We start from the raw sequence: 24768 nt of genomic DNA, 5'->3' as shown, positions 1-24768 counted from the left end.
TATTCTTCTCCAAGTGTTAGGAGAGTGCCCTGAACATCTGTAAATGTCCTCAGTAATGCATTTTAATTCTTGAGTGAGGAGGTCAATGGATAGTTGAGGGGATAACCAAGGGGATGGGCTCATAAATCTGAAATTGAACAGGGTTTTCTCAACTACACATCTGGTGTGACTACGAAGTATAAGAAAGGAATAAGGGTTCTAGTACATTGAAATATAAGCAATACATACCTATGCGTGTGATTGTTAATATACACAATGGCTATAAAAAGCATATATGACTTCTAAACAAAATTTACACAAAACTGAGCTGTGTGTATAATTTATTCATATTCTTACATAGAAATTTGTCATACAGGCAATAGAAAAGAATACAAGCGCTCCCTAGGAAAATCAATAAAATATTCACTAAAATTATTAGGATAATACTTAGCAACAAAAATAGCTTGAGAAAATGAATACTATTTAAATTAGACAATGTACAAGGTTTTAACATGTTCCTATTTACAAGTCTGTGTGAGCGCATGGGAAAAGAGCGTGTGGTCAGCCCGCTAGGGCTTCCCTGTGAACAGGGACTTGGAGACACTGAGAGGCTCTGGTTCCCTCAACCATGCCCCAGGGTTTCCAGTCCTGGTGATCTTTGGTCAGCTTGCATTTTTGTCCCCCCCCCCCAACTCTTGTTTTAAAAATTCCCTAACAAGGGAGATTTCAGTTCCAACACTGAAAATTTAGTTTTTCCACAGGAATATACATGACTCTATGACAGCTGCAAAGTCATGGTTTCAAAAGGCTTTGGTCACAGGGTTTTTAAATTGGAACAGTGTTTCCCTGAGAAAATGAAGTGAAATTCTCCCTAAAATATTTGTAGGTTTACTTCCCTTCTTCTGTTTGTTCATTCAGCAAACTATATAGTTTGCACTGAGTACTTCAAACCCAAAGAGGAAAACACCTTTAGGATTCCAGTGTCATTTTCCAATTCTCCAAAATTTCGGAGCTTCCCACTGTCGTCTTCAGCATGTTTGGTTATAAAATCTTTATAGGACTGATGACTTAAACAAAGCAAAACACGAGACTCCTTTACCTGTATTTCTCTTTTTTAAAAAAAATAAATGTATTTATTTTATTTTTATTTATTTTTGGCTGCGTTGGGTCTTTGTTGCTGCACACGGGCTTTCTCTGGTTGCGGTCAGCAGGGGCTACTCTTCGTTTTAGTGCGTGGGCTTATTGTGGTGGCTTCTCTTGTTGTGGAGCATGGGCTCTAGGTGTGCAGGCTTTAGTAGTTGGGGCACATGGGCTCAGTAGTTATGGCACATAGGCTTAGTTGCTCCACGGCATGTGGGATCTTCCCGGGTCAATGCTTGAACCCATGTCCCCTGCACTGGCAGGTGGATTCTTAACCACTGTGCCACCAGGGAAGCCCCCTACCTGTATTTCTTTTTGATGGTTCAAGTACCATTGGTTTCTGAGTGAGAATACTGTAAGTGTGCAGAAAATAGTGATTTTTTAAAAAAAGGATTAAACAACTTCTAAACACCCAAAAGCAATCTGGCATTAACTTTCAGTCTTTATAATATACGACATCCTTAAATGAACTGAAAATGTGACTTTAAAGAGCCCTTGGATGTTGATGATTTGGTATTCGATTCTCTGCTTTTGTGGCATTTACAAAGTCAGTTTTGGTGGATTAAAGTAAAAATACCTATGCTGAGTATTTTAGAAAAATATAACTTTTTTTTTTTTTTTTTTTTTTTTTTTTTTTTTTTTGCGGTACGCAGGCCTCTCACTGTTGTGGCTTCTCCCATTGCGGAGTTCAGACTCCAGACACGCAGGCTCAGCAGCCATGGCTCACGGGCCCAGCCGCTCCGCAGCATGTGGGATCTTCCCGGACCAGGGCACGAACCCGCGTCCCCTGCATTGGCAGGCGGACTCTCAACCACTGCGCCACCAGGGAAGCCCATAACTTTTTTTTAATACCTAGGAACTGGTAAAGCCAGGAACTTCTCTTATTTTACCTCATTGAAAACAAATATATTCTCCTTAAAAAAAAGATAATAAACTACCTAAAAAATTCTTTGCCATATCCAAGAAAAATGACAATACAGAATAATTTTGAAGGGTGGGATCCCATTCTCCCTCCTGCAGCTCTGCCAGCCTGAAACAAACCGACCATCTCCTGTAAGAGAATGTCACACACATGGGACAGCATGGAGGCGGTTCTGCTGAGGAGCTGGGGAAAGAGCTCAGTGACGGGCCCTGCGATGTTGACCACTGCCATAATGTGTAACTTGCATTGATTTTAAATAAGCCAAATGGCTTATCTGAGAATTCTGGGTTGACTTTGATTTTGTGACTCTGAATTCCATTCACTTAAGGGTTAGTTGGTTTATAGAGATTAATTTTTTAATACTGTTAACATCATGTGCAACCAAACACCAAGAATATCAATAATTAGCTTTGGTCTTACTTCCTCTTTCTGGTGGACCATTCTGACTTTATAAATACAGTACAGTCTCAGTGCCAATGCCCCACTGGGGTTTAAAATTCCATAGTCAGAACACATCACCTTAATGTGTCTTGTCACTTGTTTGGGCAAGTTTTGGAGTCTGAAAGAAAAATACAAAATGAGCAAAAGAACAGATTGCTGATGGCTTAGTATAAACTTTGTTACTAGTAAAAACAACAGTTTTGAGACCCTTGAAGTCAACTGGGGCAGTTAGTCAGAAATGACTTGTGACCATGGCTGTGGATGGGGGTTGCATTCACAAAGGGCTTTCGACCATCCTTTTCTTGGCTTGTAGGTAGAAGATGCGGTTTTCTTCAGGATAAGTGACTTTACTGAGGGGCATCTTATAAATGTTGGGGTTTTTCGTGGTCAGCAGGAGGAACAGTAGTGTCGCCAAACAGAAGGGCCAGGTACAAGATGGCAATCCGACCTGGGAGCAAAAGAGACAAGTCACATGTTCCTTTGAGATCCTGTCGAAGGATCTCAAAGGAACCACGCTTCACTCCACTGTCATTCAGCTCAGGGGATGACTCGCTGGGGGCACTGCTCTGGACTCTGCTTGTCCCTGTAGAGACTGAGTCTAAGATCTCAGGGCATTCTGCAGCTGAAATGTCAGCATGCATTCCTTAGGGTTGATGCATGTCTTTCCCTCCCTCTCATACAGTCAGACTTCCTACACCAGATGTGCAAACATGACACCTTGCTCCCAGAGATGACACTTCTCCAACCACCAATGGCTCCTGACCACTCATTAGGTCCACAAAGCCATTTTTGATTAGTTCAGCCCTCTCTCCCCTTGACCTCTACCCAGACTAGGTCTTGGTCTCTACTTGCTTTACTTCTTTTTGTTCCATCTCTCAAAAAGACTGTAAGCTCCTTGATGGTAGCTCTTCCTTCTGTGCGTCCATGGCAATTCATGCAATTCTGAGCACACCATGTACTTGGTTGGGTTTGGCCCTATACATGGACCCCCAGGGTATCATGGTACACAAACCTGACTTCACATCACATCTGGAAGAGTTTTAAAAAAACACAGATGCCTAGGCATCATACAAGATCTACTCTACCAGCAATGCCAAGGGACAGGGCCTGAGGATCTGCATTTTTCAAAATCTCCCTAACTGACTCTGTTTCACAGCCTGCCTAATTCTGGCCCACAGGCCAAGGTCTGTGAACCTTTGTTGGGATGTGAAGGGCCCCACAAGCTCTAAGGCATGCCATCATGCCTGTAACAGGGCTCTGACATTCCACCATAAAGATACTGTGTCTCCAGAAGGACCCTCCCAGGTAAGCTCTCGAAGCTGCTGTTGAGAGGGCTAGATGCTGTCCTAACCCAGTGGCAGCCATGACCACATCTACATGGATAGAGTTATCATGAACCAGTCCTGCATCACCTGCAGTGGTCGGTGAGGAAGAGCACTGAGAGGTGGGGAACCCCAGAATACTCTGGGGATACTGGGCTCCTCAGGGTAGGGGAAGGACAAAGTCAAAGGAAGGAGAGAGTAGCAGGAGGCTCTTAATGGGCAACCATTTTGGCTACTAAATAATTCAGCCAGGGACTTCTCTGGTGGTGCAGTGGTTAAGAATCCATCTGCCAATGCAGGGGACACAGGTTTGAGTCCTGGTCCGGGAAGATCCCACATGCTGTGGAGCAACTAAGCCCGTGCACCATAACTATTGAGCCTGTGCTCTAGAGCCCACGAGCCACAACTACTGAGCCCATATGCCACAACTACCAAAGCCTGCGCACCTAGACCCCGTGCTCTGCAACAAGAGAAGCCACCGCAATGAAAAGCCTGCACGCTGCAACTAGAGAAAGCCTGCACATAGCAACGAAGACCCAATGAAGCCAAAAATAAATAAATAAATGAATAAGTAAATAAATAAATTTATTAAAAAAAAATTCAGCCAGGACATGGGTCTAAAAAAGTCTTACTGATGACTGACTGGGGATTAAAAACAGATAAGGGGCATGAAAAACTGTTGGCTTAATTAAAAAAAAATCTGGGTCTTTAACCAACTATCCTTTTCCTCCCTTTTCTTATTTATCAACTAATACACAGTCCCGGTTTTCTGTTTAAGTGAAAGATATTCTAAAGTCAACTTCTTGACACTCAGAGTTAAAGTATGAACTTGATAATATACTATACACCCTAAGTTTCACTTCTTTAAATCAAACAATCTGATATTTTTAGCAAGCCCGGTGATTGTACTTTGGACTAAGGTTTACTGTGATGCTGGAGGGTAAGTGAGGACAGGCGGGTCTGGCAGATAGACAGTAGTGGCTGTCTGTCATGGAACCTGCCCCGGGATGCCACCGAGGTGGACTTCAGGAGGACTTCCATATCATTGAAAACTGATCGATCACACTGATGAGAAAATGAGATGAAAGCAAACTCACCACAGCCATCAGGTTGGACACGCTGGCTCCAACGTAGGCAGTGAACAGGGCTACAAAAAAAGAAAAAAGAAAAAAAAAAAGGAAAGAAGAATGCTTGGTAGGTGTACTTTTCATTACAGGAAAGACTGCCTTTAGGTATAAATCCCTGGAATGTAAACTTGTGCGTTTCACCAGTGAGCCCAGCATCCTGGTTACAGGTATGAGCTTAGAGTCAGTGGCTCTGGGTTCAAATCCAGCCTCCACCCTGTAGGAGCTTGGTGCCTCCTCTCAAAGTCCCCATTTCCTCACCTGTACAAGGAGGTAATAGGAATCTCTCCCTCACGGGTTGGTGTGAGTGTGAAGAAGATAATGCTTGGACTTAGCACACAGTAAGTACTCAATAAAGGTAGCTTTTCTGTGGTACTATTTTGTTGTTATTATTGATAATACTTAAGGAAAAGCCTTCCACAGTAAATAAACTTCCCCATTATTTTATCCAATATTTTATTTTATTTTAATAATAATTAAAATTAAACTTATGAATGTTCCTTGAGACAGCGTACAATCTCATGGCATCTGGGATTCTCAGATCACTGGTTAGAATTCACAGTTCCAAAAAATCATAGTATACATATACATATATGTATATATATATATATGTAAATGTAGTAACTCAGGATTCGTCCCCATAATAACATTTTCCCAAATACCATTACGGTGGGCATACAGGTCAATGAATTAATTAACATCCTGTTTTTATTTACTTTGAGCACAAATTAGAATAGGTAATTTGAGTTATATGTATGACTTTCAATGTAAAACAACAAAAACAAAGATCTCAACTAGCTAACTCAATTCCTGGCCCCAAGGGGGCTCGCGGAAGCCCTTAGGTTTCACAGAGGCGGCCTGAAGAATAACCTTCTTATGATGGCCACATGGTCACTTGGGCCAGCAACACTCAGTGTTAGACACACTCATCAGCTGGTCCTCAAGTCCATCGAGAAATCACATCTGCTACTCTGGGGAGTTGGGCAGCGGTGGCGGGAGGGACCTTATGACCCTCCTTTACTTTACTATAGACTTCCATCCTTTTATCGATATTTTATATTTTTATCCTGATATTTTTTGTTCAACGGTATACCTAATTCTTTCACATCTGAATTGCCTCATGCTAATGGGAAAGACTCATCTGTGGAAATGATCTGGGCTTCAAATCCCAGTTCTGCAATTTTGTTTGCTGTGCAACACATCACTGAACTAGGAATCTAGTTTCATCATCTGTAAAAAGGCAACTTGAAGAGGTGTCTTACAGGGAGGTAATGAATCTCAAATGAAATCATATATTTTCACAAACAGCAGCTGTAAACTCATCTCTGTCACCATGGGTTGGAAGTACTGCTCTGAGCAGAAGGGTTGGAAGATTTTCTCTGCTTGGCTTTGATAATTTCATTCTTTCCCCCCCCCATTTAGTTCATTCATTCATTCACTCATTCAAGAAATATTCACTGGCCATTGGCTAAGCACAGGGGACACTCTGTCCCTTCTCTCCTGAGTACCAGCTTTTCTATGACACTCCCTTGAGCACATGAGACCTTATTTCTCTCCTAGAAGCGCAATAGCTTACTACCTATTAACGCACTTTTGGTGCTCGAGTCTCATATTGTAATGCTCTTTCAATTCCCTGTTGCTTTTCTTTCTATAGTAAGAGCATCAGATTGTCTAACAGTTGCTGCCCACCACTTAACACTAGCTGGATTGGGCCGGGAAAGCCTTACATTAGAGGTGAAGTTCTGTACACCATGGTTTGGAGGTGATGACCCTGACAGCGTTCTGAGTAGCTGAGGGAGAGAATAGGCCTTTGAGTGTGGAAGGGAGGACTGGATCCTAGGTCTTCATAGACAACTTCCCTCCCCACAGACCACCATGTGTGAGTCCTACTATGATAACCCAACCTGTAAGAAGAGATACAAAATGTGTTTACAGTTTGCACTGATAACATAACAAAATTGAGGAGTCCCCTGGCCATGCAGTTTCTGGCTTAGGGACACAGGGAAGGCAGCTTTACCAGGCTCTATCAGTGACTCCGAAGTCCTCTTTCCGATAAAGCCATAGGAGCTAATAAAAGAGCACCTCTGTGATAAATGTCTGCTATTTATTTACCTTGGCTGACAAGGTTGATCTTTTGTTTGGCAGTATCGGGGTGATATGGGCAAGCATAAACTTGCTGTGTGAGTTTACAGTGAGATTTGCTTTATAAGAGGGACTAGAGGTCTGTCTCAAAACTTTATGTCCAAAGATGAAAAAGACTGACAGTGCCCAGTGTGGATGAAACAGGCACTCTCATATACTGTCAGTGGCAGGGGAAATTGGTATGGCCTTTGTGGGGTGCATTTGGCATCTATTGAAATTAAAATAGGCAGAGCTGGGATTTGGGCACCAGGGAGGGTCTGGGCTCTTAACTAATTCAATATACTGACTTGACCAGTATGCTCTACTACTAATGAAAATCTGATCTATCCAAAGGAAGGGAGATGTGATAGGCAGAATAAAGGCCCCCAAAGACGTCCATGTCCTGATTCCCAGAACTTGTGAATATGTTACCTTACATGGCAAAAGGGACTTTGCACTTGTGATTAAGTTAAAGATCTTGAGATGGAGGATTATCCTGGGTTAGCCAGGTTGACCCAATGTGATCACAGGGTCCTTATAAGAAGGAGGCAAGAAAGTTCCGTCTAGGGAGTAGGATGGAGTGTTTTCATTTTCTGCTTTATACTCTTCTGTATTGATTGAATTTTTGTTTGTTTTGTTTGGTACAATAGGCCTGTACAGCTATAGAAGTATAGAAAGAAAATAATGATGATATCACAGCTTTGGGAAGCACACATCTGTAAACATCTTTGGCTTTTCCTTTCCCATAGTCTGTGAAGAGACCTTCACAGACCTTATCAACAACTCCTGTGACCAAAACAGTTTCTGCTTATCTTTAAGGATGTGCTCAGACTGTCCCTATGCTGGCCCAGACCATGCTTTCTACCAACTGGAATTCCTCCTCTTACTTTTTAGGACTTACAGAAAAGCCACCCTTTCTAGGGGGTGCTTTTTGGTGATTCTGAACTATAATGTTCCCCCAGGGACTCACCCTGCACTGTAGGTGTTTCCTGGCTCTGCATCTTGTGGCCTCTGTGGGCTTCTCTCTCTTACTCACCTGGCTTCTGTTCTCTGTACAGAAAACCGCCTGGGATCTAAAGCTTCTGAACCTCTAGCTCTTCCTTGTAGTGTCTGGGTTGTACCGTGAGTGTTTAATACATATTTGCTGCTACTGCCAATACAGAAAAGATAAAGGTTTGAAACCTCAAACCAACCTCAGAATAAAGAGTCTAACCCAGGTGAGGTCAGGAGGCCACATAATCTGTTTCTACCCTTCTCCTTTGCCCTAAGCTTTAAACAAGTATGGGAAAATGAGCAAAAATTTTGACAGGACTATTAGGTGAAATAGTTATGTAACTATAAAGAAATTGACAAAATGACATGTGAATGGCAACACCACAGTAACCTGAGTTTTGTTAATCTTCCTACAGCATCAGACAATCAAAATTGGATTAGGCCTTAGAAATTCTTGGTTCCATCCCATGTCCTGCCCAATGCAGGAACTCACTCTAAATCCTGCCTGACATGTAGCCCACCACTTTAATAATGGCTGGATTGATTAATCTGGTGATAAAATGACTCTAGACAAATATTCCCATGAGATTACAAAAGTTTCTGCATGTTCCAATATCCCTCCGCCCCTTTGTCCCCAAGGAAGTGTCATTTCCTTCATTCTAGCACATTATCTTACACACTTTTATTTGTGTTGAATTAGGGATGCCAGAAGCTATAAGTGAATAAGCTCCCCTTCCAATGGCCAGAGAAATCCATGGTAGCTTTTCAAATCCAAAACACTTGAGGTCTGTTTTCACCTAAATGCCTAAAGGGAAGGAGAGTAGTGTAGTGGGTGTCACTCTGGAAGTTGTTAGCAAATGTGGATTCTGGACTTATATTTACCCCTAATGGATGCCTTTCAGTGTGTCACTTTCTCTCTCTGCCCTTATGTAGAACCCCAACAGTAAAATGAGAAGGATGGAGTGGAGATCTCCAGAACCCTTTCTAGCTCCCAGAGGCTGAGTCTGGCTAGAAAACAGAGTTTAGAAAGGATTAATATAGCAGTTCTCAAAATGTGGTCCCCAGAGCTACAGCATCAGCACCACCTGGCACCTTGTTAAAAATGCAAACTCCTCCCCCTACCTCTAACAATGAGTCAGTGACTGGGGGTGAGACCCAGCAATCTGGGTTTTAACAAGGTTTCCAGGTGATTCTGATGTTTGCTTCATTTTTGAGAACAGCCAGATTAAGGTGATTCTCTAAGGGCCCTTTAATACCACCTGATTCACCAGGGGAACCGACTCTATACTTAGCTTTTTTCCTTTTAGTTTCTTGGGTCAAACAATTAGTATGAAGAACATAGGACAAGTCAAGTTTCTATCCCTCAACATACACATATTGTAAAATGCTTCTCTCATCTTCAAAATGAGTAACGAGGTAGACAGAGCAGACCCAAATCCTCCCAGAGAGGGGAGGCCAGTTGCCCTGGTCCCACCCTCAGCAGATAGCAGGGGACTCAAACTAGAACTCCTGCTCTAGTTTCTCACACTGTCCTTTCTGACTGTTTGTCGTTGATGTTGATCCCATAATCATAAGCAACCATTCCCCAGATGCACAGGATACTCACCGCAGGCAAGAGCCAGGAGGTGGGTTTGCCAGGTGAGTGCCATGAACATTCCTCCAATTGCAATGCAGGTTAGAGAGCTGTTGAAACCCCAGAGTCCAAAGTAGATGTTCTCAAATGGAGCTGAAAGACTGAGTCCTATTAGGCAAGACAGGAGGAGTCAGAACTTTGGACTAAATGCAGGATGCTCTGGAAGGAGGCTGGGGGTGGGGAAGTCATCCGAGAACTCCCACTGGTCCCTTGGAAGCAGACCTTCAAGAAAAGTCTGGGGTATAGAAGATGCCTGAGACAATGGATGAAGCAGAGGAGGTGCTCAGTATCTGGTAACAAGTCTTACACTCACCTGCTGCCATCCCCAGCAACGACCCGATCGCAGCATGTAGGCACATGAGTGGAGAGGAGAGGAGGATGGCGCCTAGGAAGATGCCCCCTGTCCACGGATTATCACAGCCATATATCTGACCAACACCCACGGGCAGGGACTTCAGTAACTGCAGAAACAATTTAGAAAATGCGATCATTAAAACTACTGTACAGAAACTCATAGGACACCCACAAACACAATACGATGTCATTTTAGATTTAGCGTATCTTATCTCTCAAGATCAGTGCTACTAATTTTTAAAATTCTCTCTCTCTCTATGGAAAAATCTCAGTCATTCTTCTGCTTTATCCCCAGAGATACACCAGCCCTTCCCTGCTGCATGCTGAGCATGCCTTTCCCAGACCCTTCACTCACTGGCTCTACTGCTTGCACTGACACCTGGCTTTGGTCACTGATAAGCTCCCAGTGCTGTGTCACTGCCCCTAACTGATCCTGTGAGGATCGGCCATGCCTCCCAGTGAGGATGGCAGGGACCACAGCTTACACTTCTATTGCTTTCAACTCTCCATCAGTTCTGAGGCCAATAAATCAATGCATCTCTATGGTCAATACAAGTATTATTACTCCCACGTAATTTAGTTATTAGTACTAAGGCCAGAGACCCAAAGTTGGGTTATCCTATCCACAACTCAGAAGCAATTATTGGCAGGTTCATGAGTCAGGATCATATTTACACTTCTATTGTTAATAAGAACATGTATTAGTTAATTAATTTTACTTTATTTTTTGTTTTTTAAAACTTATATTTATTTATTTACTCTTAATGTTTTTTATTTTTATTAAAAATTTTTTAAATTAAAAATTCTTTTTATTTCTTTTTATTTTTCATTATATATACATTTTTAGAGAGCTTGTATTAATTTAAACCAAGATAACCTTAGCTTATTCCAGTTATCAACAACTGCCAGTCCTCAGAACACAAAAATACATGTAAATATCACAATTCTAGCTCTCTGGCTGAGTTCTGAATTCAGATAATGTGTTCACAGAGTGGCAGTTCTTAGGAACAAGGTATAGGGTTTGATTCAAGCTAACAAATGATAATTCCTTATAACAACACTTCTGGTAGGGCTAGGATAAGCATAATTAGTTGTGTTAGTTCTGTTTTGACCAAGGCTATCACTGAAAGGGGCCCTCCCCACCTCCCATCTCACTCCTTCCACCTTTTGGCAAGGACCTTTGGGAGGCAGTGACTCTGATGCAGGGAGGCCAGCTTTGGCACGAGGAAGTGTCCACTCCTTCCATGAATTAGGCTGGATCCAATGCTGGTTTCTGATGCTAGTCTGGTCCTTGCTCAGGGCACAGGATCATAATGTGAGCTTGATTCTAACCTAAGATGGGCCTAAATTCTTCCAGCCCATGCTGGATCTTCACATCTACACAGGATCATTTCCTGTTTCTTGTAGACAAGGGAACTTGACACAGGCAAAGACCATGTGGTCTTTTATCGCAGAACTGGACAGCAGAACTATCCCTCAGGTAGCCAGGGAAATGGGGAGTTGATGAGATGGGAAATAAGTATGCTGATGTTGGAGAGGTAGTTCAGAGTGAGGAGAAGGACAAGACCCCCCTTCCCCATGTCAGCACTGTCCACTAGCACTTTCTGTGGTGATGGAATATTCTGTATCTCTGCTGTCCAATACGTGCAATTATTCAGCACCTGAAATGTGGCTAGTGAGGCTAAAGAAGTAAATTTTAAATTTTATTTAATGTTAATTATGTTTACATTTAAAATAAAATAGCTACTGTATTAGATAGGGCAGTTTTAGATAGTTTAACTAATGCTATTTTTTCATGGGCAGTTCTGATACATTTTTTAAATTTTCCTTCTGAGTTATTTCCAAATGCTCCCATTCATTTTCTGGGCAAGAAGCTAAATAAAAGGCTACTTGAACTCCTCACATGTTTTGACTGCTCAGCAAAGAGGACAACAAAAGGTATTTTACAACCTGATAGCGGAAAAACCAGTCTCTTGCACCCTAAAAAAGGTAAGGTTGGTTTTCTTCTGATTTCAAGTGTTTTCTTTTTCTTTTTTTAAATAATCAAGAAAACTTAAACAGATTTATTAAATAAACACCAATACAAAGAGCTGGAATTTGATTTGGGTTAACCAGGCTTTTAAAAATAGTGCTCTCTCTATGCACAACTGTAATGAAATACACAGCACACATCCTAGGATAGTGGTTCTCAAACTCCGGCCCTCGTCACTATTATTTGGGGAGTTTGTTAATACAGGTTCCTAGGCTCCACCCCGATGATTATGATTTAGGGAGTCGAGATGGAGCTTGTATTAAGTATTTAAAAAACAGTGATTCTTATGCCTCCAAAGCCTGAGAAATCTGAATTACTGTACGTATTCTATGAGATCCACCATAAGAAAAAGCAGAATAGAGAGGTTCTGCCACAGGATCTAACAGTAAGCAGCCAGTTGTTTTGATTGGAGGAGGCAGGTCAGGGGGGACTTAACACCAGGCTGGAGGCCCCTGCCTCAAGGGCTGGCCTCCACCATACCCCACAAATAAGGGCCAAGTTTGAAACAGAGTGTCTGAATTTCAGTGGGGATATATTCTGGAGTTAGCACTGCAGATTTTAGGAAAAGAGGAAGAAAAGTTAGCTTTGACCAAATAGTCATTTAAAAAATCCCTTAGAGCCCAAAGCTTTGGAGGAGAACAAATAAGCATTTAGACAGCAAGACGAAGGCGTTAAAGGACTTCCTGATGGTCCAGTGGTTAAGACTCTGCTCTCCCAGTGCAGGCGGCCTGGGTGTGATCCCTGGTAAGGGAACTAGATGCCGCATGCAGCAACGAAGATCCCGCGTGCGGCAACTAAGACCTGGCGCAGCCAAATACGTATTTAAAAAAAAAAATTCTTAAAAAAAAAAAGAGGAAGGTGGCAAGGTCCCCCCAGTGCTGAGTCTCTATAAGCTTCTGATGCCCATGAATAATTAACCAGGAGGACACGGGGTGTCTTCCAGAGCCAGTGGCGGGGGTGGGGTTGGGGGGAGGGGGTGTAAGAAGATAGTGTATCTTACCTGCAGGGCACTGAGGTCAGACCAGGTGACATTGGGAACTGAGGTTACAGGTGTGAACAATTTGCTTGGGAAAAATGGATTGTAATGTCCCGTGGCAGAAAGGTACATTGACAACGCCATGTTGAAGGGCAGAGTGAAGACAGGGAGGTCCCATTTGCAGAACACGGAGTTCAACGCACTTGAGAAAATTGGACTGAAAACAACAACAGAACAGAATGGAAGAATATGCGTGTGAAGCCTTCCAAACTCCCAATGCCCTGGAATGGAAGCCAGGTTGACGAACTGAATCTCTATACTATGGAGGGGCTTTGTTTCATTGGCAAATATGTCCCTAAAATGTTGTATGGCCAAACTTTTCCCAGAAAAAAAAAAAAACCCAAACCCAAACACACCTGGAATAAATCCTGTCATAGAATAATTCTTACATTCAGTCAAAAATAAACTCTCAGCTTATTTGGCTTGTGGAAAATTATGCTCTGGGTTTGCTCACAGTGAGTCATAAATCTAGGTTTTAAAAATATTTTTGAAGTATTTAAGACATCTGAAAAAAATATTGTCTAAACAGTTAAAGCCCCTTCTGTAACCTACTTGATCATATGCACCTCCCTCCCCACCAGAGGCAAACTTGATCTTGAACTTGTATACCATCTCCACGAGTCTTAGTATATTTAGTCTTGAAAAAGAAAAACAATGGTCCCAGGAAGGATGCAGGTGGTGTGGACTGGAGGAAAGAGATCTTAAACTCAGCAGGACAGAGTTCTAAGTCCTTGAGCAGTTGAACTGTGTGGTCGAGGGCAGGGATGTACTTTCAGTTCCCTCATCTGTAAACTGGGAGATTGGATTATATGGTCTCTGGGCCCATTTTGTTCCCTCACTTGTTGATCCAATCAAGGAGCCTTCACTTTAAGGTCAGAATCCCAGGTTTCCGGAATTGGGGGAGAGGGTGAGTGACCATGTGCAGGTGATTCCTCTTGCCCTTGAGCCTTATCTTAAGAATAGGTGGGAAGTCCCTCCTGAGCAGGTTGGCCGTGCCGGCAGGTTCTCCTCCACACATCTGTGCTGCAGCCAGAGTGGGCACACTGTCCATAGTGGGCTACATGTATCATTTGTATGGATACTAGTATTTTATATTCTGAATATACCATGGTAAGAAGGAAATGTTTGTTTTCAAAAAAGAAAAAAAGGATTTAAGACAGTGTCAACGTAGAAACTAGTTTGAAGGATTTAGGGTTAAAAAAGGAATCAAATTTAGTAAAGAATTATTTTGAAGGGGACAGGGGCAGGTGTTAAGGGGAGTTCACACAGGCACAGGGGTTCTCAGTGAGGTCCCCGGATCAGCCACATCAGCATCATCTGGGAAGTTGTTAGAGATGCAGATTCTGAGGCCCTGCCCCAGATGGACTGAATCAGGAAGCCTGTGGTGGGGAGCAGCAGTCCGTGTTTTAACAGGTGAGCCCGATAGTGTGCATGTTTGAGGACCACTGATGTGGGGAGTGGTTCTCAACTTTGGTTGTACTTTAGAACCTCCTGGGAGCCTTCAAACTCCCAATGCCCTGGAAACACCCCAGACCAATTACATCAGAATCTTGTGTGTGTGGGGGTGGCTGTGAGGTGTGTGTGGAGGCCACACGCATCGGTGTGTTTGAATGTTTCCAATAGACATATCCTGAATCTAAATTTAAAAATATATTTTCTAAAAATTGTTTTATATACATAACATAAAATTTACCATTTAAGCCATTTTAAAGCATTCAGTTTAGCAGCATTAAGTACATTCACATTTTTGTACAACTATTACCGCCATCCATTCACAGAACATTTTTCATTTTGCAAAACAGAAACTCTATACTCCCTAAATAATAACTTCCCCCCTTGCCTCCTCCCCCTATACATTTTTTCAAAAAGGCATTTCGAAAACCAGGTACAACTTACCAAGTCATGGACATAGCAGACACAGGGAATAATAGCCACCAGAAATAGTCTCCCTTGTCTGAAAAGACAGCCATAAGGATTCCCACCAGGGTGGCATTGTAGCCCTGGAGCCCTGCTGCAATGGCGGACCTGTGGGCAAAAGGCACAGCTTGGACAGCTTCCAGGAGGATGTTGGCTGGATGTGCACATAAATGACACTTATAACTTCCAGATAATATTTACATTTGAAAATGAGATTATATTTAGGATTTTATTGCAAAGTCTGTAGAAGCCAAATACAAATAAAAGCATGAAAAAGTAAAATATACATAGATAAAATGCAAATGTGCACATAGAACAACCCCTATTGAGGTGTCATAGCTAAAGATAGAATTCCAGCATCTAGAGGAGGAAAGGGAAATCAGCAATCCAACCTATTCTGCTTCCTTTTACCCTTTTGTTCCAAAAGTTATTATTTCTTTTAAGTCATTAGGACCTCTGACTTGAATAGAGCTTTGATGTGAAACTGTTTCCTAAGTCTGATTTTCTTGGTGAGAGATGTAAGATTCTTAAAATGTAAATTTACTTCCATGGTGTCTTTGATCTTATAAACACAGATCTTCCAACTTAGCGTATATTTTCATTTGCCTGTGCTTCCATTTTGTTGTCTCCAGATATACATTTCCAAGTTATTGCAAAGAAAAACAACTACTTTTACTTGGCAAATTACTCCATTTAATTATGTGCATATTTAGCACCTAATTCTTTCTTGGGTCCTTTTTGCTTCCCAGCATTTAACCTCACTTCTAAATGTTGTCCTGGGTAAGTTTCTACTCCTGGCCAAAATGGTTCCCATTTCATATTTGGGGACAAGACGCTCCAAGTGAGAAATGGAATGATTTCTATAGAATAAGCCCCGGGGCTGACAAGCCAGACCCTCCAGGGCTCTGAGAATTGGCACCTTGAAGGTACCCAGCATTCAAGGATGAAATCTGTAGGAGTCACAGGTTTGCAGATGGTGAAGTGGATGGGCGAGGTTGAACACAGGGCCTGAGGGGGAGGTGATGTAGCAATGAGTCACGCTACAGGGCAGTACAAGATGGTGTGAAAGCTTCTCCTGGCCTGTTTGTCACTTTAGCAGGAGGCACCAGTTCAACAGCAGGGTGATATTCATCTGGGCAAGAGTATTAAAGGTGAGACTTCGCGCTCAAAAGCCCTTTGTCTCCCTTAAATAATCCTTCAGGATATGTGGCAGGTGATGCGACTTGTATTGGTTTAACCCAGGAAATGATAATTGAGGCCATACCTGATGGCAGTGGGAAGCTATGCAAGGTTTGTGCTCTCAGCAACTGACTTTCAGATTTAAGGCTTGAGTTTGATCAACAAAAAATTAACTGCAATGCCTATATGTTGTGGAATGCCATAGTTTCAGCAAGAGGAAGATGTGTATTCACTTAAAGCAGAGGATTACCTTTTCCATGTGCCCTTTAGGACCGAGGGGAGTAAAAGAGATCTGAAAACTAACACATGTAAAGATGGCTGGTCTTTTAAACCATTGGTCCCCAACGTTTTTGGCACCAGGGACCGGTTTCATGGAAGACAATTTTTCCATGGACTGGGTTGTGGGGGGATGCTTCAGGCGACGGGGAGCGGCAGATGAAGCTTTGCTTGCTAGCCCGCTACCCACCTCCTGCTGTGTGGTCCGGTTCCTAACAGGGGGTGTTGGGGACCCCTGTTTTAAACCATACTTGATAAGGACAATGGGTCAACTTCTACTGGGGCAAAACAATGAAGAAGATTTGATATGATACAATCCTGGACCACACCTCCAAACTGGACAGATTGTTTCTTGATGTGCATTAGAACAGAATTTGACCTAAAGTACAAAATCACCTTCCATAGAGAACAAGTCAGGCTCCTTGGACCTGATAGGAAAGTGGAGCATTTTCGGACTCTCTCCCTGAGAAGCCCCTTAGGCAGTTTACAGGAGCTTAGCTGTATAATTACCATCCATTGGGGATGATGCATGGATCCGGGACACCTAGAAGACCAGCAACCTCCCTGAAGGAACTGGTCAGGCAGGAGCCATCTCCTCCCATGGTAGGAGTCAGCTCATCAATTCTTCAGTGGCAGATAGTTTATGAAGTACACACTATTTTTAGCCTAACACATAGTTCAGAAGACACACTAACATTACTTAAGTCAGAACTTGCTTACTTGGAATTTATGTCCGTTTGTCTCTCTGGAAGCTGAGCTAATCTTTGCACTGTCCATGAAGAATGAATTTACTAAGCTAAGCATGGAAATAAGATATAATGGGATTAGTGGGATTTTTAAGCCACTAAAACTTTTCTTGAGCCCATATTCATTTTTTGCAAATAAAAAAAATGCTGATGATAAATAATTGATCAATCATTAAAGCAGATCCCTTTGGACCCTACCTTGGGAATTACTTATAGCTTTGTTCTGGTTACCATGTAGTGCCAGGAGGATCTGGCATCATTCAGACTGGCCGCTTATTCAGGTACCACAAATAAGAGGCTATAAATGATTTCCTGACCTCTGACTAAAGGCACATATAAAGCATTCTGTGGAATAAAGGTTGTTTCTCCTGGGGAGGGTGCGGCCCAGAGTAACTGGTTGGCTCCTGTGCTCTAAGAAGCAAGAAGCGGAGGCTTGGAGGGATGCGCCTACCTGTCCTGACCGAGTAACAGGGCTGTCAGGGTGGAGACCACAGTTCCCACACAGCCACTGAGCGCCCACCAGGGGTTCTGGACCAGGAGTCCCACCAGAAACAGGATTCCGCTGATGGGGTTGCTGACAAACACCACTTGGGATATGCCCCGAAGGACCCAGTCGACAAACTGGAGCGCCTGGGGTTTGTCTGGAAGAGATGAGATGGGCAGAGCTAAGGAAACAGTGAGGCAAATGGGGCTCCTTCCCAAGTCCAGGGCCCACCCTGAGCAAAATCCCCTCTCATGAAGGTGAAGCTAATTTTTGATATTCCTTTAAGCTTTTTCTCTGAACCCTTTCCCCTTAGTGACCTTCAGATCCCTGAAAGCAACCAGTTTCTTTCCTCTCACTCCAACTGCCCCTACTAGAATCTCAGTTCCAGAAAGCATCGAATGAACTTATTTACCACGCTTAGAGGTTCAGATTCATACGCCAAAGGAATGAATTACCAATAGTAAAATTTCAGGTTTTTTTTTTTTTTTTTTGCGGTACGCGGACCTCTCACTGTTGTGGCCTCTCCCCCTGCAGAGCACAGGCTCCGAATGCGCAGGCTCAGCGGCCACGGCTCACGGGCCCAGCCGCTCCGTGGCATGCGGGATCCTCCCGGACCGGGGCACGAACTCGCGCCCCCCGCATTGGCAGGTGGACTCCCAACCACTGTGCCACCAGGGAAGCCCAAAATTTCAGTTTTTAAGTACCGAAATTATAAGGAGGAACCAGGTGCCTTCCTCTGATATCAACCGGACTACGGCCCTGACCACTATCTCCATTAAAAAAAATTTGAAGAAGTTTGCTGGTTAGAAGATAAAAAGTTAAAAAAGGGAGAGGAAAGAGATAGATAGAAGGTAGGGGAGTATAACTAAAGATATGACTAGAAGAACCAGCAAACCATTTCCCCCAAAGTCACTGTTCCAATGGATGGAAGCGTAAATACCTTTAAGCCAGTTGGCAAATTCTTTCATATCACCAGTTATGTAGCCAAGTGCCTTGGGGAGGCTTCTTCTCTTGCGAACTGGTGGACCCTGATTTCCACCCTGGTCCAGTTTAACCACAGTGGGGCTGTCCTCCATGGATAGCTCTTCCTCTGGCTCCTTAAGGAAAGAACAGAGCTCATAAACATCCTAATGCAGAACACTTCGGACTGGCCAGTGTGGGACCTGGTCACAGTAGCCACAGAGGATGAGTTTAAAGGCACTTCATCTGTACCATGACATCCCATGGAACTAAGAAAGCACCATTTTCCTCTTGAAATGTTGTCACGGAGATTATTACCAAGACCCAAACCCCATACTACTTTTGTCATCACTGTTTTCAATGCCACCACAAAAAAAGGCTCTGGTCTTTAATTTCATAAGGTTCAGTTTCTAACTCAACAAATATTTATTGAGCACCTATATCCTACACTCAAAGAGCTCAGTCTAGTGGGAAAGACTGAAAAATAGTTAATTTCAACATAAGGAGTCAAATAATGATATAGAAATAGCTAAGATAAGTACTTAAGCTTCTTGCTGCCAATGAAAGGAGCAGACCAATCAGCTACTTTCCAAGACAAGCAGCCACTTTAAATTAAATTTTTATTTTACAAAAAAGAGTTTTGTTTTTAAAAGTTTGAAAGAGAAGGAATGTTTACAAAACAGTGTGTGTGTGTGTTAACACAGCCTAAGAAAACCGCCTCTTACTCACTCTCCAAATCAAAGATTGCTTGACTATGTCGTCACATCAGGCAACTGCCTCAGATATTCTTTATTTTTGGAATTTGTTATTTAAATGTTTAAAGACTGGAAAAATAATATTCCACAAAGGTGTAGAAAATGGGAAAGGTGGAGGCGGACCAAGCTGTTGAAAACCAAAGAGTTACAATTTAAGAATTGTATGCTATAAGAATGTACAGGGCATACTTATAGTAAGCATGCCTCGGGGAAATACTAACAGTATAACCGTGACTGGAGCTCACTATGAGACTCTTCACTTCTCATGATAAGTGTTAATAGGAAAGCACCAGCATCAACAGAATATGGTACCCTGTAGACAAAAATGAAGGTTTTATGGTGCCGATGGTAGATATAAAAGAATACCAATGATGTCATCCCAGAAGCAGGCAAAGGGAGAAGGACAATAGAAAAACTACCTTGAGTTTGCAAGGAAAGCAAGGAGCACAGCCAGGCCAGTGTGAAGTAGGGGAACACCAAAACCATCAGACCCCAGAAGGCACAAGTGTGGAATGTGGAAGCCACAGGCACGTAAGACATGACCAAGGAAATACCCCAAACTCGTGCAGTTAAACCAGCTCTTCTTCTCTCTGTGGCCAGGCTGTGAATAAGGGGTTCTTGTGGCTATTTTTGGTCCCATTGTTGTTCCATTTACCATAGCCAACAAATGGCTATTAACAGATAATAAAAGTTATGACTTTTTAAATTTTTATTTTTTGCAGTCCAGATTTTAGTTTTGGTTTCTATTAATCCCAGTACAGAAATCAATGTAACATTTTTTATTGAGTCACAGTTTCACTTCAACTGTATTATTTCATTGCCCAACTAACCATTCTGCTTTTGAACAATGGCCAACCATTCCACAAAGTAGAAGCTGTTTATGCAATGCATTCTAGACCAAGGTCATTTTGTCTTGGCAAAATAGTGATAGAAACCAGCATTTGTGAGACTTCCAATGAACATTTTCATTAAGAAATTCTTAAACTGAAAACTGCTGGAGGTCAGGAACCAAAACTAAGTCTATATGGAGCTCAGCTGGCCCCAAAGTTAAACAAGGAAAACTGTTTGAATTATTAAGCAATTGTGAAAAATTGGATTTTATTTCATAATCTAAGTGATGACTATCATTTATTTTTATTTATCTCCCTCTTCAAATATCATAACTGAAAATATTGCTTTGAAAGCCCTTTCCTCAGCTACAGTGACCCCATTCTCAAAGCCATGCATCTTATGAGAGGCATCAGGCTCCAGGCCAGGCAATGACAAGAAATTGCCTTGAGTTTCTGTAACTGAGTAGATCTGGCCCTACAGAGGCAGCACCGAATGAAAACATTAAAGTGGACATTTTCCATCGAGTACAGAAACAATTAGGTATACGGGTTATTCCAGGGTGAACAAATTCATGTTTTCAAAATTTCCGGCATTTATTTATTTATTTTAGAGGGTTTTAAATACATCATCACCTCAGAGATTTTGGAGATACAGATATGAAACCTGATATTCTAACTGGCCAGACATGACTGAGAACCTGACTGGCCAGAGTTCCCTGCCTAGCCACGTGAAGTTGGATGAAGATTGAATCATTTATCTGAATCCACAGCCCAACATATAGAAGGCTTTCTGTGCTTTGTCTTTCCAGTATCCACATATTGGGGTAGGTTGTGCGGTTGCCATGTCCTAGAGAGAGGGGTCTTCTCATGAGTTGAGCAGACAGTTGCTGCTGTGGCCGAACCCCCCAGGAACCATTTATTCTGAACTCCTGAATACTCTGGAGCCCTGGGAACCCTGACTACTTGCTCCAGAACTTAGGCATGAGAATTGGTTATGAGAAACCAGTAACTTAAAGGTTGTGGTTTACCCTAGAATTTTATCATGCTAGACTGTTTGCATTTCTTTAGGGAAATTTAAGAATCCACACATCGTAATTGGAAAAGCAATGCAAGGTGATAAAGCAGGAACTTAAACTGATGCTCAAGCTTCTCTAATCTAAGAAGGTCATTAGATTTCAACTAAAAAGACAGGACCAGAAAATAAAAGGAAGAAACTCTATAAAATAGGAGGAGCATAAGTTAAAAATCCCAGACTACTTTTTCCTAGCTTTTCCATGGTTGTCAAAACTCTGCAGCACAAAGGTCCATCATCCAACCCCAGATGAGTGTCTTGTGACTTTCTTGGCCAAGACCCCTGTGCACCTGGCTCAGCCCAAGCTGCACTGCTCAGCAGAGCATGAGGACCCACTTCCCAAGCTCTGTTCAGAAAAGACACAGCAGAGTCACAGAGACAGAAGCTGCACAAAGGTAGCATACCTGTTCTGGTGGCCCATGGGCCATGCGCGCTGCCTCACCAGCTTTTTTTCCAAAAGGGTCCCTCCAAAGAGGACCAGGAGGGGCGTCACCAGCGGCGCCAATCAAAGACCGTCCATTCATCCTTCCTTTCTTTCCATACATGACAAAGGGCAAAAATAGATGAATCAGCAGGATTCGTGCCCTGGCTGTGGTGTGAAATGCAAGGTAGAGAGAGGCAGGAGCTCTCCCAGGGAGTTCCTGGGGAGAGGAGACCTTAACAGAGAAGGCCAACTTCTCCATAAACAAGAGCTCCATCAGCAAAGAGAGATGAGGAGCTGACTGCAGACATTGAATATTCATTTTACTTCGCTTAGAACAAAAGAAAAATATGGCAAATCATCATGCACAGAGACCTATGCATAGATTTTGTTCTGCTGCGTTTCTCCGCTATCAGGAAGCTGACAGATCTGAAGCCTGTTCCAGAAGGAGGGGTGGGCTTCAGGCTCTGAAACACTTCAGGCAAACTGTTAAGGCTCCATCTTGGGGGTCAAAGCCAATGCCACAATTTCCCTCAGCCTTGATCTTTACAAATGTGAGAAGGAGAAGGCCTGGTATGGGTTCTATTTTCTGTGATAAGATGCTAGCCACACTTTGTATGCACAGCAAAAGCCCAGTCTAAGAAACTGCTAAATGGCATTTTTCCCCCTTGTATCTGAATAGGAATTGTTAAAAATTGGACATCGCCTTGTTTATAATAAACAATTATTAGTTGAATTCAACAAGTGTGGCAACTTTTTGTTTCCTTTTTTTAAAAAAAAAAAAACAAAACTTCCATTGGGCTTCCCTGGTGGCGCAGTGGTTGAGAGTCCGCCTGCCAATGCAGGGGACGTGGGTTTGTGCCCCGGTCCGGGAAGATCCCACATGCCGTGGAGTGGCTGGGCCCGTGAGCCATGGCCGCTGAGCCTGCGCTTCCGGAGCCTGTGCTCCACAACGGGAGAGGCCACAACAGTGAGAGGCCCATGTACCGCAAAAAAAAAAAAAAAAAAAAAAAACTTCCATCACATCCAAGGATAGTATTCTTCCTTCAGAGGTCCCAGGAAAGTCGTATGTGTGGTATTTCTTTATTTTTTTCTTCCTCTTTTATTTAATTTTTACTTTCTTCTACTGGCTTTGTCTGAAATCTGAAAATTTACACTCTACTAGAGTGACTCAGAAAAATCCACAACCATGGAAAATATTACTGACATGTCTTAGGAAAAAACTGTGTATGTGTATGTTTATCCATGGTTAAACAGTCTGGCTAATACCTGACCAGTGGGTTGCCTTATGTATATTTTTGTTTGATAAAGAACAACATCCAGAAACCCAACTGTAGGGCACTCATACACAATTTAAAAAAAAAGAAAGAATGAATGAAATAAAAAGGAGAGAAAGAGACAGGTAGGACTGTCACATTCCCCTTTCACATTTCCCCACCACCAAAATCACCACGTCTTGGAGAATGACATCCTTGAGCTCAACAACGATATTTCCTTAGCTGAGAGAGAGAGAAAAAGTTGAGAGAACATATAATTCGAGGCTTCATTTTATAGAAGGGAAAACTGGGGTCCAGAGTGGGGACCATCCACGTTCACTCAGCAGGGTCAGCCTTATGGAATAGGTAAGCCCTGGTGGCTCTTCGTCTTCCAGGTTGGAGCCACACACATTGATGCCCCCAAGATTCTATTCAAGTCAACACACAGCGAAGGAGCAGCTTCTGAATGCCGGGATGCAACGGGTGTTAGGGCTCAGTGGCACAGTAGACACAGCCTGTCTTCGTGGCCTCCCTGACATAACCCTGGGGAGGGGGTGTTGAACAGCAGCAAAGGGCTCTGCTATGCCTGGCTTCACCCCATGCCCTTGCCCGAAGCAGTGACTCTTCTGACAAACAAACATCTTACCATGCCTCAAAGTAAGCCTCACTCTCCTGCATCACTGACATATCTACAACAAGGCCTATATGTGCTGAAGTTAACATCCCAAGAATGTTCTGGAAGCTGCACCCGATGAGCTTACAGCAGGAGTCAGAAAGCACTTTTCATAGCCCAGATCACTAGTACAACAAAGCAGTACTCACCATTCTGAAATATCAAGATTTCAGTTCACCTACACTCCTTGTTTTATTACAGGAAGTACAACTCATTCTATTGTCAGCATATATTAGAAATCTGTACAGTTAGAGAGCCCTGAAAGTTGTTAATTTTCTATGCCTCAAGTATCACTTTTAAAAATAATATAAAGTTTTGGATATAGATATAGAAGAAAGCATATAATTGTTCATGCCTTATCATAAATAAGAGAATTTTCAGCATTGACATTTATCTGATACTTACAGTAATCTTTATTTTAGGTAGTTTTTGATTCTAAGCAGTGGGAGGTGCTCAGGTTTCTCTAAAGCTGTAATCAGAAACAAAGAAAATGCTGTCAGCTATCCTGTCTCCTGATTAAAACACTTTTCTCCTCAGAACACACTCCCCTAGAAGCCTTGAGGTCTGAATTCCACATCAGAAAGGGTAGCTGCAAAGAAGCTGCCAAATTCGTGCCTGTAGTGGGACTGACTCGTTCTCCCAATGGGTGTTCCAGCACCCTCCCTCCAGCACGACAGCACATAAAACCATAGTTGGAACGGGCCATTCCCAGTACCCACTTTTTTTTTTTGAGTCATATTTATACATCTCCAATTTTACTTATTTCAAAAACACAGCCTGAAACTCCTATAGAGCTTCGGTGAGCTCAGAGCCCTTTAGCACCTCAAGTGGACTCCTTGCTGAAACCCTCTTCCACATGGAACTCCGGTACTGATCCACCCTGCTGTAGAAAGCATGAACCAAGACGCTGCTTGCAAGCGTCCAGGAAGAAGCCCGTGGTTTAGGTAAATGGCTTTCTAGTATACCAGAACTCTGTCTTTGCTGCTTTTACTCAGTTTCAATCATCTGAACATATTTCTCCATTAAAAAAAGAAATGCAAAAAAGAGCAAAAATTAGAGAGGTCTAAGAAGACCCCGACAAGGAACAGTTAGAAATGAACAG

The 24768-nt window shown here is 42.7% G+C and overlaps 1 protein-coding gene across 2 annotated transcripts; it reads right to left on the bottom strand.

Moving 5' to 3' along the window:
• Nucleotides 1-1856: 1856 nt before the first annotated feature.
• On the bottom strand, nucleotides 1857-24135 carry SLC14A1 (solute carrier family 14 member 1 (Kidd blood group); the record flags this gene model as incomplete). 2 transcript variants are annotated; one of them, XM_082640140.1, is made up of 9 exons in its annotated part: nucleotides 1857-2930; nucleotides 4902-4951; nucleotides 9649-9783; nucleotides 9989-10136; nucleotides 13062-13254; nucleotides 14994-15122; nucleotides 17667-17856; nucleotides 18640-18796; nucleotides 21721-21861. In XM_082640140.1, the coding sequence occupies 9 exons, from the start codon at nucleotides 21859-21861 to the stop codon at nucleotides 2757-2759; spliced, it is 1317 nt and encodes a 438-aa protein (XP_082496266.1). In that variant the 3' UTR covers nucleotides 1857-2756. The 2 variants fall into 2 exon arrangements, with proteins under 2 accessions (XP_082496266.1, XP_082496267.1); XM_082640141.1 differs by lacking the exon at nucleotides 1857-2930 and adding an exon at nucleotides 24072-24135 and having other exon boundaries at nucleotides 4346-4951; nucleotides 21721-21845.
• Between the last annotated feature and the right edge of the window lie 633 nt (nucleotides 24136-24768).

The sequence above is a fragment of the Mesoplodon mirus genome (assembly GCF_964341445.2).
Source record: "Mesoplodon mirus genome assembly, chromosome: 13".
Lineage (NCBI taxonomy): Eukaryota > Metazoa > Chordata > Mammalia > Artiodactyla > Ziphiidae > Mesoplodon > Mesoplodon mirus.
This window is presented reverse-complemented; position numbering and strand designations above follow the sequence as displayed.